The sequence below is a fragment of the Carassius gibelio genome, chromosome A6 (genome assembly GCF_023724105.1).
Source record: "Carassius gibelio isolate Cgi1373 ecotype wild population from Czech Republic chromosome A6, carGib1.2-hapl.c, whole genome shotgun sequence".
In the NCBI taxonomy this organism is placed as follows: Eukaryota; Metazoa; Chordata; class Actinopteri; order Cypriniformes; family Cyprinidae; genus Carassius; species Carassius gibelio.
In genome coordinates this window covers 14459947-14472724 of record NC_068376.1, presented here as the reverse complement: position 1 = coordinate 14472724, position 12778 = coordinate 14459947, and the positions used below count along the sequence as shown (strand labels likewise).

The following is a 12778-nucleotide window of genomic DNA, read 5'->3' as shown; positions in this document are numbered from 1 at the left end:
TGTAAAATTGTGATTCAGTATGATTATGGACATCGGTGGTGTCGCTTTTCTATGTAACGTCATATTGAAGGACATTTATTCGCACAATTCATAGATAATCCCAACTACAAAATCGCCCAACAAAAAAATTAGTAGTCTATATAGTCTAAAGTCTAAATATTTATGAATACGAATTTAAGCTGAAGTAAAGAGATACACAAAAACGTGTTCAAAACTCTACATTTAACTTTCGAGTTAAAGATGAAAATATTTTCATTTTACACTTTTATATGCATAAATTGTTAAAGTCGCTGTTGTGTGTGTACAAGGTTACTGACCACATTAAATGACAAAATAAAATCAGCGTAAATTACAAGAACTGAAAACGTGATATGACGCAAATATATAATAGCTATTATAAATAATGATAACAATAAACCGGCTAGTGTGCAAAATGTCAACTCCTGGTCTGTACATAAACATTTTTAATATTCGTCTGGGAGACATATGATACTTTTATTTATTTAGGTTAACAATTTGTAATTTATACTTTACAACAAACAATCTGAAAACTGTATGTATTTGAACGCAGTTCTGGCTTTGTTTAACGTGTCTAGTGCATGCAAATCTCTTTAAGCAGCAATTTCACAATAAATACAGTTTTCAGTGTGACACGAAAAATGTATATATATATATATATGATATATACACACACACACACACACACACACACACACAAACACACACACAATACAATGGACATTTTTGAAAATAAAAGAGCATACTGGTCGCAGTAAATAATCATCTTTTGTCTTTAAAGAAGCCTTTATCTGTGTTACTCTCTTTTATTGTTACAGTCAGGAAGTTTGACGTCACATCGGTAACGATAACTTTCTCCACATTGCTGAAGGAGGGTCTCCAAGCATCTCCCTCATCTGACTCTCCAAATATGCGTGACACTGGAATTTTGGCAATAAGTGAAGGGTGTTTGCTGGTGGAATCTGCATGTTCAAATGTTCTTCGTTTTGAATGGTACTTCAGGTGTTTATGATGAAAGTGGCTTGTCTGTGGATTATTCCTGTGTCCCTGTAAGTCTCCACTAACTCTGCTGGAATGCAAACTCCACTCTGAAGAAATGTGCTGGGTACTCCTGCTTGGAACAACTCTGTTTTGTTTGTGTGAATAGGTACCATCAATGTGCTTGTGAGATATCTTAATTCTCCCACTTATTTCAGAGCATCTCTCTTCCTCTTCTCCCAATCCTAACTTTGCCATTTTGGAAGGAATGCTTGCCATGGTTTTTTCGTCTGCTGCTCTTTTTGAATACTCTGGATGTAAGGAACTTGTATAGCCATCTGTGAAGCGTAATTTGGGCCTCCGTCCTCTCTTTTTTGAGATGAGGGTAAATTCATCAGTGCTGGGTCTGGGTGAGTGTGGAGAACGATGCTCCCTTGATTCTGGAGGTGAAATCCTTACACTCTCCCCTCGGTTGACTGTGCTGGGAGGGAAAATTGTGGGAACTACAGCACGTAGTCCTTCTCTTGCTCTAGGGGTTACTACAGGCTCTGGACTGGGATATGTAATGCCTCTGGATAAATCATTCCTAAATTCATAAGACTTTGACTTTTCTTTAGCTTGGGCCTGTAGAATGTAATGATTTTGAATGATTAGTGCAGAACTCCAAATTATGCTTCATTTAATTCATTTACACAAACAATAAAAAAATAAATAAAATAGTGCAAACACAATAACTTTTGTGAAGATTAAGTGAAAAAGTTATACACAATTGTATTATTATATTATTATTATATTATTTATGTTAATTAAAAATTACATTAACCTTTAGAAGAAAATTCTTGAGCTTAGGTCCTCTTTTCTTGGGTCCAAATATTTCTCTCTCACGCTCCCTGCATGAAAATACAAGCGCGCATGAGTGAAAATGTCTGTATTTTTTAATAGTTTAACTTCATCTTTATTAATTTATTTTATACCCATCTTCAAAGGCAACGAACAGCCGCGAGTCTAGGATATTTTCCTCTGGTTCCCAAGTACTGTACCTGTGACAACAAAAAAGTTTCACGTGATGACTGTCAATATCCTGCTTCATTTAAACCTTCATTCTAACGTTACTCTATCGGCCTGCTAGCAGGGCCAGCTAATGCCATGTGTCAAAACCAGTCTGCACGTAACAACCAGCATGTTAACCTGCCTCTGGATGCAACGTTACGCCCCACGCGATATCTAGATGGGTTGACAGCCATCACTGTCACCAAAACACCAGCGCGAGGCACAACAGAAAGGATGGGCATGCATTACTCACTTGGGTGACCAGCCCTTCCATTTCACGAGATATTCCATTCGACCCTGCGCGTGCCATCAGACACACCCACCCACACACACACACACACACACACACACACAAAAGAATTCGTTAGCGCGAGTCAACGACAATAACACATATATGCGGGGGGGGGGGGGGGGATGGGGGGGATTGTCGAGTCGAGATATCTCTCACACAACACATACCCGTCGTATTCGTCTCTTGATGATTGATTCGGCCGCAAACACCCTCTCTCCGACAGCCGACAGCTCCATGTTTACCTTCGTCTACCGTTAGCTTGCAGCGTAGCTAGCTGAGAGCGCGAGTCCGGTCCGCCTGCTGCTCTAGCTTCAGAATTCCATACAGCCCATAATATTCTCGAGCAAGCCAGACGTCATCACGTTCGTTAGCATGTTGCCGTGGCACCGCGTGTAGGTGGAAAGATTTGGAGGCCGATCATTGGCTCCACTGTTGCTAAGTGTCCAAGGCTTGCACTTAGTGACATACCAGAATTATTGACAGAATTATAAGATGGTCCAATACTTAAATTAACACATCAGAAGGTTAAAATTCTCCACCGTAAACGCTACGTCAAGACTACAGGAAAACGTAATCAATTTAACGTTAGCAGGACAAGGGGGTGTAACGTTAGCCTATGCTATAGCCTACATAGCCTAACTTGCTCTAAAAAAAATTCTCAAAGATGCATAATTCGTTAAGATTTTTCTGTTATTAGCTATTTTATATAGGCTACTGTACGTCTGTTATTTTAGGAACATGTATGCCATCATATTCTGATCAATATTCTGCTATTCACAAGACTGTTTTATTAATCCAGCCAAAATCAAACATAATTCTTTATATAGTCTACGACAAACTAATCATATAAATTAATATTGGTTTGAATATGAGTTCTACGGGAGAATAAGAGCCTATACAAAATAATTGTTTCTTTTCGTGTCTTATAGGCGATACATTTTATTTATATGCCGTTAAATAAACAGAACGGGCTGTGAATATGCTAAATAATGATTTAAAGTAGGCTATAAGGTAAAGTACTTTGCCACATTATTGTCTAAGATTGTTGTTACTTCTCTAAAAAAAAAAGATCATAGACTACTTATATTTCATCCATTTGCCTACATAGTCCACACTTCTGCTCAAATGTAGCGCTACTAAAAGTATATTTAGATTTTTTTTTCTTCAACTATGACGCTTTCGAAAATAATTTAATTAATTAATTAAAACAATTATTTGATTGACCTTTTTTACTGACAAAATAAGAATAAAAAGCAAACTGATTAAACAGCGCCATTGTAGATAGATTTATATTTTACACTATTTATAAAATAGCAACGCTAATTTAATTAGCTACTGAAATAATTCTAAAAGATAATAGGCTACTAATATCGTAGTTATAACAATACGCAAAAGATGACAACAACGCTTACTTTAGCTAAAGACAACTAAACCAAAAATAAATAAATAAAAAAAAATACAGCACAATAATGCGAATATAACATGTAATAAATATTAACTTTTTAGTAACAAGAGTTGCCAAATGCACTAACCTCTAAAATGGTTCCCTAAAAAACGATTAGCCTACATAGGCCAGACTTGGTCTCCATAGCTCTTTATTTTTTATTCATTTATTTCTGTTATTTTCCTATCTTAAATTTAGAATAAATAATGAAGATAATATAATTGTATATATTATTAAAATAAATATATAATTATCCTTTTATAATTTGGTGTTACATATAGCCTAATTCAATGTAAAAAAAAAATAAAAAAAATAATAAATAAAAATAAATCTCACATAATGATTTTGGTTTAACGAAAAATATATTTCAAATCTAACATTTAAGGCTATAAATTGAATTAATTTTACCTAAGAATTCAAATGGCAAGGAAACATTAATACCAGCTACACATATGAAGGATGAACAGTCATTAATTTATTGCATTTAACCATTCATGGCCACATAAAAGCGTTCCGAAAATGTTTACCAATCTTATGCTCAGTTCTGCACAATCACTTGGGTCTCAAACAGGGCAGGTAAAAAATATATAGAATTATGACATTAATATGTTTCTGTGTGAATTTTAGACATTATCAAATTGTAACGGGCGTTTAAATGTAACATCACAGCTATGTTTACGCCTGTAAACAATACTATTTTTAATAATATCTTAAAACTTTGAAAATGTCAATAAACGATATAGCGATTGTTCACTTTGTGGCTTGTAAATTAAGTTTCAGTGGGTTTATTTGGTGTGCATTCGCTACAAAATAATTAACAGCTGAACAGTGGTTTAAATAAATTGTTGCGACTGTATTGTGAAGATTTCTCTACAATAAAATCCAAGCTTGAGTTTTCATTTTCAGTCTTTATGTACATAACAAAACAGGTAAACAGCAGGCTTGTGGTTGGTTCTGCGGATTGGTGGTTTGACTGCTGCAGTGGTTAGGCTATATCCGTATAAGGACTCTAGAGCGAGCTGGAAGAATATTATTGGTTAACTCGTTTCTGGGCAACCAGCATGAGATATTCTGCACAATTTACAAAGGGAAATGACAAATACACTTCTCCTTTGCCCCGTGTGTTTCAGTCTGTTTGATACAATTTCGATAATGTTAAAAATAGGCTATATTTGTATATTTCGATGTAAATTGATTTACCAAAATATTTACACGGATTCCCTAGTTTTGTTGGATTATTATTTAGGTCACATTGTGTCCACACTTACACATAAATAAGACCATGAATCCAGCCCTTTTGGCTGCATATTAGTTTACCAATCACCATAGCTTATAGGCTATATAGGCTTTATTATTTTACATTTTATATAATTTTAAAATCAAAAATGTATAAGTTACTGATTTACATTCGCAAAATAAATAAATATCCTATGCCAAATAAAATGTATCTAAGCTTTGCCAATAAACACCTTGGGAAAACTTGTATTAACGACTGTTATCTTAAAAAAAAAAAAAAAAAAAAAAAAAAACCCGGCACAACTAGATATATTCTATTAATTATTTTAGCGAGATAAACATAAGAGTTAGGCTATGTTTATGTTCTCGAAGGCAACTTGTATTTAGAATTTATTATTATTATTATTATTATTTAATGTGATCACTTATTATCGTCGGTATTTTAAACATATAGCCTACACTATTTTAATGACCTCAAGCTTTAGAACGCATCTGTAGCCTACCTCTCTCATTATCAAAACGCTGTATTTTACTTAAACCATCTGAGTATAAACTAAAACTTGTAAATAAGCTGTATTACTTTTTTTATTTCAAAAGAAGCTATTCGAGCCGTCTTTTAACTAAACCTGTCGAAATTAGCCAGCGACAGCTAAAATGCACTACAGTAAAGCTGAATTGAAAAGCTGATCGCAAATAAAGTGGATGGACCAAAGGAAGCCATTTTATAACCGCAGCGAGAGCAGCTTTATCTCAGACGGTGCAGCAAAGGAAATGGTTGATTCCGTTTCAGTGAGGCTGAAGTGCTTGTCGAAGCCCACCATTGACGCAAATTTCACCGCTTAACCTACCATAGTTTTTGGATGGAGTAATACTAATCATGATCTTGTCGTGAGAAAGACATGTTTGATGTCCGCCATGTTAGCGCTGAAAAAAAAAATCGAGTCGAGTTTTGTAGGCTACATCAGGCTGTTCAAAGCTTCATTCAAAGCCCAGTGATAGTAGCTTATAAAGCGAAAGACTTTAAGCATATAATGATTAATGTTCTGTCCTTATTGCATATAGCCATAGTGCTTTTTACCTATAAACCTTTGACGATGCCTATACGGAATGAATCTCTTCTTGTCGGTCTTGTATGGACAGTATTGTGCAAAAACAAAGTTTGTAATGGTCTGAAGACACATATGGATATATTATCGCATTTGGATGACATTAAAATGTACGTTCTACCTTTAAACGCGACATTCATTAACATTTTTAAATATTGAGACAGCTGCATAAAGCCTACGCATAGGCTAGCTATATAATAATGCCTGTAAGATGTTAATTGCTTAAATGCCAGCGCTGTTTAGGCTATTTCAGCCCGACAGCTCCGTTAAACCCATTAGGTTTTTTCATTAATGTTTTATTATTATTATTATTATTATTATTTGTTAGTTTGTTTGTTTTTTTTCTTTTTTTTTTCTTTGCGCAGTCTGTACTTACCCTATTACCTTCACAGATGTGACAACTTGGGCTTAGCCTACGTCTCCACAATTATCATAGTAGGCCTATAGTCTACCGAGTTTTTTTTTTTTTTTAAATAGGCTATCCCATTCGATAGGTTTTTTATTTTTATTTATTTTTTGACAAAAAAAAAAAAAAGCCCATTATTAAAATAGTGCAACACAAAATTCTATTTACACAATCATCCGTGAGCCTTATCTGAAAAAAAGATGAAAAATCAATTAGAACGCCAGGTCCACGTTTCCATCTTAATTATATCTGCTATCTTAACTGATAGCTCACGGAATTTCTTTTTTGTTTTTTTCTGAGGCAATATCAACATGAAAACAGATTTTTGGTTTCTTAGCTATTCCTGTGTATAGTTTCTTGTAGCAAGAAATGTGATTAACTCTTAAATAAAAACTTATTCAACGGCCGAGAAAATGAAAAGTTTCTGTCTTGACATTGATGTTTTAAATAGGATGTTTTGTGTGATCTCGATAATAAGTATCCAGATGCGTAGATCTATGCTCATAATTAAAGACCGTCCTACTGTCCTTGTTTTCTAGAGGAGTTTTAAGTTAGGCCTAAGTTTTGGTAAGACAACACTGATGCCAATACTCCCACAGACGTGTTTATCATCGGATGATACTGATCAGAGTTGTGCTAAACTTACAAGCATATGTTTTTTAATGTTCATTTTATTTTATTTATTATTTTTATTATTATTATTTGTAATGGAAGTAAATTAAATCAACAAATTATTCCTAGTCTTGAACTGAGAATGAGTGCCTATCTCAAGCATATTTGTTAAAAAAAAAACATGCATTTTGTGTGGAGTAAAAGCAGCAAATCCACATGACAGAAGTCCCAAGTGTCACTAATCCATGTGCTTATTTAAGGGCTGTGCAAATTTCATTCTGATACGGATATCTTAGGCATTAACATGATGGAAATGTTTTGCTATCTTTCATTTGGCCTATCTGCTCATCTCTCACCTGAGTTTAATAGAAACACTTCTATTCATCGCACACACACACACACACACACACACACACACACACACACACACACACACCTGATAACAGTACAGACAAAGACTAAGATCTTACTCAAGAACATAAAATACAACTTTTAATATGCTTAGACAAACCTAAATAACACATTTTATTTTTAAAGCGAAGTCTATAAAAGACAGATCAGTAGAAAATGTTTCTCAGTATTACACATGTAGTAAGTGCTTCTTATATTTAGGCCTTTTGAAATACAGCACTGCATACAGCTTTAAGCTAATCTGATACAAGCTATTAACATGAAAGCCTGTTTAGTTTCTTTCTTCTATCCCTAACATGGAATAGTTAAATGTGTAAATCTGAAAATTAATTCAGATCAGTTCAATCAAACGCAATCTGAAACTATATCAAAACTTTACACTAGATTGTTTCAAACATTTCAGGCAAGTTTAAGGACTTGATGAATAGACATGCTTTACATTTTTACAATTTCACAGTAAATAGTCAGTAGTCTTTACAGACTTGATATCCATCACATATTCCTAAACTGTAACATACTCCTTGAATGTCACTGTGAGGCAGTTTGCTGTGACATCTGTGATTATTATATTCCCAAGAAAAGGTGTAAAGCTTTGAACAGATTTTTTCATTTCTTTCTCTACTTGCTCTGGCGTAGAGACTGCTTCTTTCACAGTCGGTATAGAGTTTCCAATCTGAGAATGTGTAGGAATTTTTCTCTCTTCTCTCGACCTTACACAGCTGAGGTCTATCGGTTCATCTTGGTTGGAGTCCAGGATTTCAAAGTCATGTCTGCTAGAGTGCTGATGGTCATTGAAGTGTGTGGTATCATTGCAAGAGTAAGACAAGTCAGTATTTGGAGGACTTATACTCTGAGAACTTAGGAACCTCTTAGCCTCCCTACTGTCACTTTCTGGCTCAGAGTAGCAATGCTTTTGAGGTAAGGTTATGGGACCATATTGAGTAGACTGGATGCCTCTTTGATCACTCTTCTCAAAAGGCACTGTAGTCAGACTGGTTTTGGTTGTCAGTTGCAAGGGCTGTTCATGAGATACATCATCTCCAGTGTTACCAGGCTTCTTTAAATTGTTTGGCTCAAACACTATGGAGCATGCTTTTTTAGGATTGTCCCCTCCAAAAGATGATAGTCCATTCGAAAGCCTAAAACAGGCAGTCTCAGCTTTACTGTCCTTTTTTATCCCTTTCACAAGACTTTGCTTCTTTGTGTGCTTTATTTTCTCTGTGCTCCCATCTGTTCCACAGGGCTTACAATTCTGTGCTTGCCTTTTTTCCTCAGAATCTGCTGTTCCTTCCTTAATTTTAGCAGCATGGGTGCCTTTCTCCATGTATTTGCTCATGACAATGACAATGCGCCCATTTTTATTCTTGTTCTTCACAATCTTCAGTTTGCTGCTTATTCCATTAGGAGGTGCTTTGTCTTCCTTTGCATCACTGTTTGTGTTCATGATTAAGTCAGCTTCACCATTTAGTTTAGGAAGCTTTTTCAACCCCATTGTTATATTCCTCACCTTACTGAGGCACCCAGAATCCTTATCTTGGACCCATTTCTGCTTTAGAGCTGGAGATAAGTTCCATTCCTTGTCAGTCAACTCAGGAACTTTGGTCTCCTTGACCCTCTGATACAGAGAGTCATACATTTTAGGGTTTGGCTGATAGTGATGGTGTTTCTTGCTGTTGAGCTGGTAGTAGTGCTTCTTTTTTCCATTTATTCGAGCCTCTCCCTGCTTGTCTTTTGAGTTGGGCTGGTAGGGATGATGCTTCTTGCTGTTAAGCTGGTATTGCTGGCTTTGGACCAGGTCTGAAGTTGCTTTGGGTTGGTAATCATCACCCTGAGATACCTCCTGAAGGTCGGAAAGAACACCGGATCTTCGAGCAAATGATGGTACCTTAGAAATCAGACAAACCAACAATGAGCTTTGAGGTAAAAACAATTAGTGACATGATTTTTCACGGATGTTGATTGTATACACTGTGTTCATATGCATGTTTGTCAGTGATGGTTAATTACCTGCAAGAGAAGATGTTTTGGTTTTGGCCCCCGTTTACGATAACCAATAAGTTGCTCTTGTCTTTCCCTGAATGGAAAAGTTTTAGATTATAGAACATCATGATAAAAGAGACCAAATTGACAATAAGACACATTCTAATATATTTAACTTTTGATATATTCTGATGATTTGCCCCACACTTTTAGAAAGAAGGTACAAAAGTTGCCACTGGGGCGGTACCTTTTCAAAAGGTAGACCTATGTACTTTTATCCCAAAGGGTGCTTAATAGTAAAGTGTATATATAGTGTAGTACACAAGTGACATATAGCATATTTAGCATATTTTGAAAAGGTAAAAGGCAAGTACCCCAGAGACAGCTTTTGTACTTTCATTTCTGAGAGTGAATTATGGTCAGGTTATTGCCTGTTTTGAAGTGAAGTGACATTCAGCCAAGTATGGTCATCCATACTCAGAATTTGTGCTCTGCATTTATGCCATCTAAAGTGCACACACACAACAGTGAACACACACCCAGAGCAGTTGGCAGCCATTTATGCTGCAGCACCCAGGGAGCAGTTTGAGGTTCAATGCCTTGCTCAAGGGCACCTAAGTCATGGTATTGCCGGCCTGAGACTTGAACCCACAACCCTAGGATTAGGAGTCAAACTATCTAACCACTAGGCCACAACTTGCCCAACTTTTGTTTATCCTTTCAAATATGATCTGTCTTTAAATTGCCCACAAGTGACATTCATAAAATTTACCCCCATAGAATAAAGAACATTCTGTGTTGCTTCACAGTACACACCTTGTTTAATCATTTGGTGAACAATCCCATTTGGAAAGGGGAAGAAAATGACAAAACGTAGCCTATTAATTTGCTTTATTTCCAGTGAGTTATGTTTATTTGTTAGCTCAAACTATGCATATAGGCTGTAGAAAAAAATGGGCCATCAGCTTTTCTCATCGACCTTCTATAAAATGATATTGCAAAAACCTAATTAAACGACCTAGAACGTTTCTATACTCAAGGGGTGCATGCAATTACCCCAAACAGAATTCCGCGTCTCGATGGAGCGCGCAGGTGCCAGTCAAAGGGGATGAATACCCGATAAAAAAAAATTGTGTGTGGAATTTCGGGGAGGCGTGAATGCACGTGTAGCCCATTTGTAACGTAAAATACAGTCAGTTAGTGTGGGCGTACACTTTGGCTGTAAACTTAACAGAAAATAGCGTGAATTTGCGCTTACAGCAATGCTTTCGATTTAGGGAGTCTAGAGAGTAGGCTCTGTCCAAAAGCGGACAGTCAGCCAAACCGGACGAAATGAATACAATATGTAAAGGGCGGCGCGTTTGTTGAGATAAAAGGGTTCCACAAGGAATTAAAGGTGTCTCAAAGGATCACGTTTTCTGGCCACGTCTGTATGTAAACATTTTTTAATGGCTGGTCCCGGACCGTGGCATTGGTGTACCGCGAAATTAAATTCAGTCAAATATTATGGCGCGCCTGCGCACAAGTTCTCTCCAGCTCCTGTGTGCACCCCCCTTCTGTCAGTGAGAGAAAGTGAAAAAGCATGAGCGCAGCGACAGCGTCTTCCCTCCTCCTACCGTTTCGGCTGTACAAGCTCAGAGTGTCAAGTCAAGACTGCTATGTCTCACCTGTTTTGGAAAGCGACGAGAAGTCTAGGGTCCAGAATATTTTCCTCTGGCTCCCACGTGTTATATCTATAAAGAAAAGAAAGGAGGCGGAGAGCAAGGAGAGAGGGGGAGAGCAGAGAAGCATGAATATCACCACCACGCTCAACCGAACTATCTAACCTGGCTGTCATCTGAACGACTAACGCCACAAACAAGGTCCTGCTAAACGGATCTTTAAGAATGTTAGGGAGTAAAAAATAGCCTACTGATACCAAGTTACATGTTTGATGCTTTATTTCCTAGTCGGTATACTAATAGTATTACGTGTTATTTTGAGAAGAAAAAAAACGCATTTCTATAGGCTACAGCATTAAGCTTACATTTGAAACATTATTATTTACCATCACAGACTCAAGTTATGACATTCCTGCATCAGTTAGCAAACTCTAACTCTCTAACTCTCTCTCTCTCTCTCTCTCTCTCTCTCTCTCTCTCTCTCGCACACACACACGCACACACGCACACACACACACAACACAACAACATTAAAATAGCAAAGCAAGAGACATCTTGAAGTGAAACTTACTTTGGAGACCAGCCTCTCCACTTGACCAAGTACTCATACCTTCCCTGTAAATATCATAAAAACAAAGTCAGTTATGATTGGGAATTAATGTAAATAAAATAATTTTCCTGGCTTTCGGAAACAAATACCTACTCTTCTGCTCTCTCTTTTAAAATAGCAAACCCTTACCTGCACGTTTTATATGCTTACAACATGGAAATGTAAAGTGTTTGTTAAGAGAAAACCACAAACCTTTCTAATGCGTTTCTTTTCGATGCTTTCCACCGCGAAGACGTGCTCACCCGCGGCGGGCAGCTCCATTTTCAGGGCGCGCTTTAACTTATCAGTGCGCGCGATAATACGAGTGCACTTCTCGGTGAGGTTCCACGCGCGCTCTCCCGCTCCGTATGTTCTTTCGCTTCTCAAGCGAGATTCAGTTTTAACTCTCAAATGCTCTGTACAACGTAGTTCATGCAAATAGCGATGAGCGCGACGTCACATCAGGAGGGGCGGTGGAGAGGCTGGTCTGCCCTGTGCCGCGGGTTTACTGAGCAAATGAAGAGTCGTTATTGCAGCTCTTCAAGTACTGATAGAGAATTCCTTCTTTATGATGCAAAGAAAGGCACACTTGTGGCAGTTGTAAAGTTTAAGCTTGATTAGTTCTTCAGTTGGCATTTAGCAGTTCAGGTAACAGGTTAAAGCATTATCAGCATCAGCAAGGTTTCTTAATCGTATGGATTTACAATCCATTTTAAGTTTATATCAGTGGAGGGACAACTTTGAGGAAGATATTAACATTTTAAAAATGAATACAGATATAGGACTACTGAAGTGAAGAACTGAGCTATGTACAAAAGTTTGTTTATGTTGAACAAACATTAGGTTACACAAAACCCCATACCCTGACGCTAAGACATTAATAAATTAGATTATCAAAGAACAGCATGTTGAGACTTTACATTCTGAACAGTGTTTTTAATTTATATTTTTCTCCACTGAAGCAATGCAGTCCACTGATGCATTAAATAGGCTAA

General features: G+C 36.8%; 2 protein-coding genes across 2 annotated transcripts; both read right to left on the bottom strand.

The window, feature by feature from the left end:
- Window positions 1-446: 446 nt before the first annotated feature.
- On the bottom strand, window positions 447-2689 carry LOC128015483 (chromobox protein homolog 8-like). Its single transcript, XM_052599345.1, has 5 exons — window positions 2506-2689; window positions 2300-2343; window positions 1971-2036; window positions 1820-1886; window positions 447-1620 (listed from the first exon to the last, which is right to left on the bottom strand). Exons 1-5 carry the CDS (start codon window positions 2572-2574, stop codon window positions 781-783), a joined length of 1086 nt encoding a protein of 361 aa, XP_052455305.1. The 5' UTR covers window positions 2575-2689; the 3' UTR covers window positions 447-780.
- A 4919-nt stretch (window positions 2690-7608) lies between these two features.
- Window positions 7609-12240, bottom strand: LOC128015482 (E3 SUMO-protein ligase CBX4-like). The gene is made up of 5 exons (XM_052599344.1): window positions 11997-12240; window positions 11766-11809; window positions 11201-11266; window positions 9561-9627; window positions 7609-9438 (listed from the first exon to the last, which is right to left on the bottom strand). The coding sequence occupies exons 1-5, from the start codon at window positions 12063-12065 to the stop codon at window positions 8056-8058; spliced, it is 1629 nt and encodes a 542-aa protein (XP_052455304.1). The 5' UTR covers window positions 12066-12240; the 3' UTR covers window positions 7609-8055.
- Window positions 12241-12778: the final 538 nt, after the last annotated feature.

Bases quoted from the DNA above. Each gene is read 5' to 3' on its own strand.
- LOC128015483 (XM_052599345.1), bottom strand. From the start codon at position 2,574: ATGGAGCTGTCGGCTGTCGGAGAGAGGGTGTTTGCGGCCGAATCAATC. The intron at 2,037-2,299 runs GTGAGTAATGCA...TTGTTGTCACAG, and splicing joins TGGAAGGGCTGGTCACCCAA to GTACAGTACTTGGGAACCAG. The intron at 1,621-1,819 runs GTTAATGTAATT...TACATTCTACAG, and splicing joins TCAAGAATTTTCTTCTAAAG to GCCCAAGCTAAAGAAAAGTC.
- LOC128015482 (XM_052599344.1), bottom strand. From the start codon at position 12,065: ATGGAGCTGCCCGCCGCGGGTGAGCACGTCTTCGCGGTGGAAAGCATC. The intron at 9,628-11,200 runs GTGAGACATAGC...TTTTCCATTCAG, and splicing joins CTCGTCGCTTTCCAAAACAG to GGAAAGACAAGAGCAACTTA. The intron at 9,439-9,560 runs GTAATTAACCAT...CTGATTTCTAAG, and splicing joins CAAAACATCTTCTCTTGCAG to GTACCATCATTTGCTCGAAG.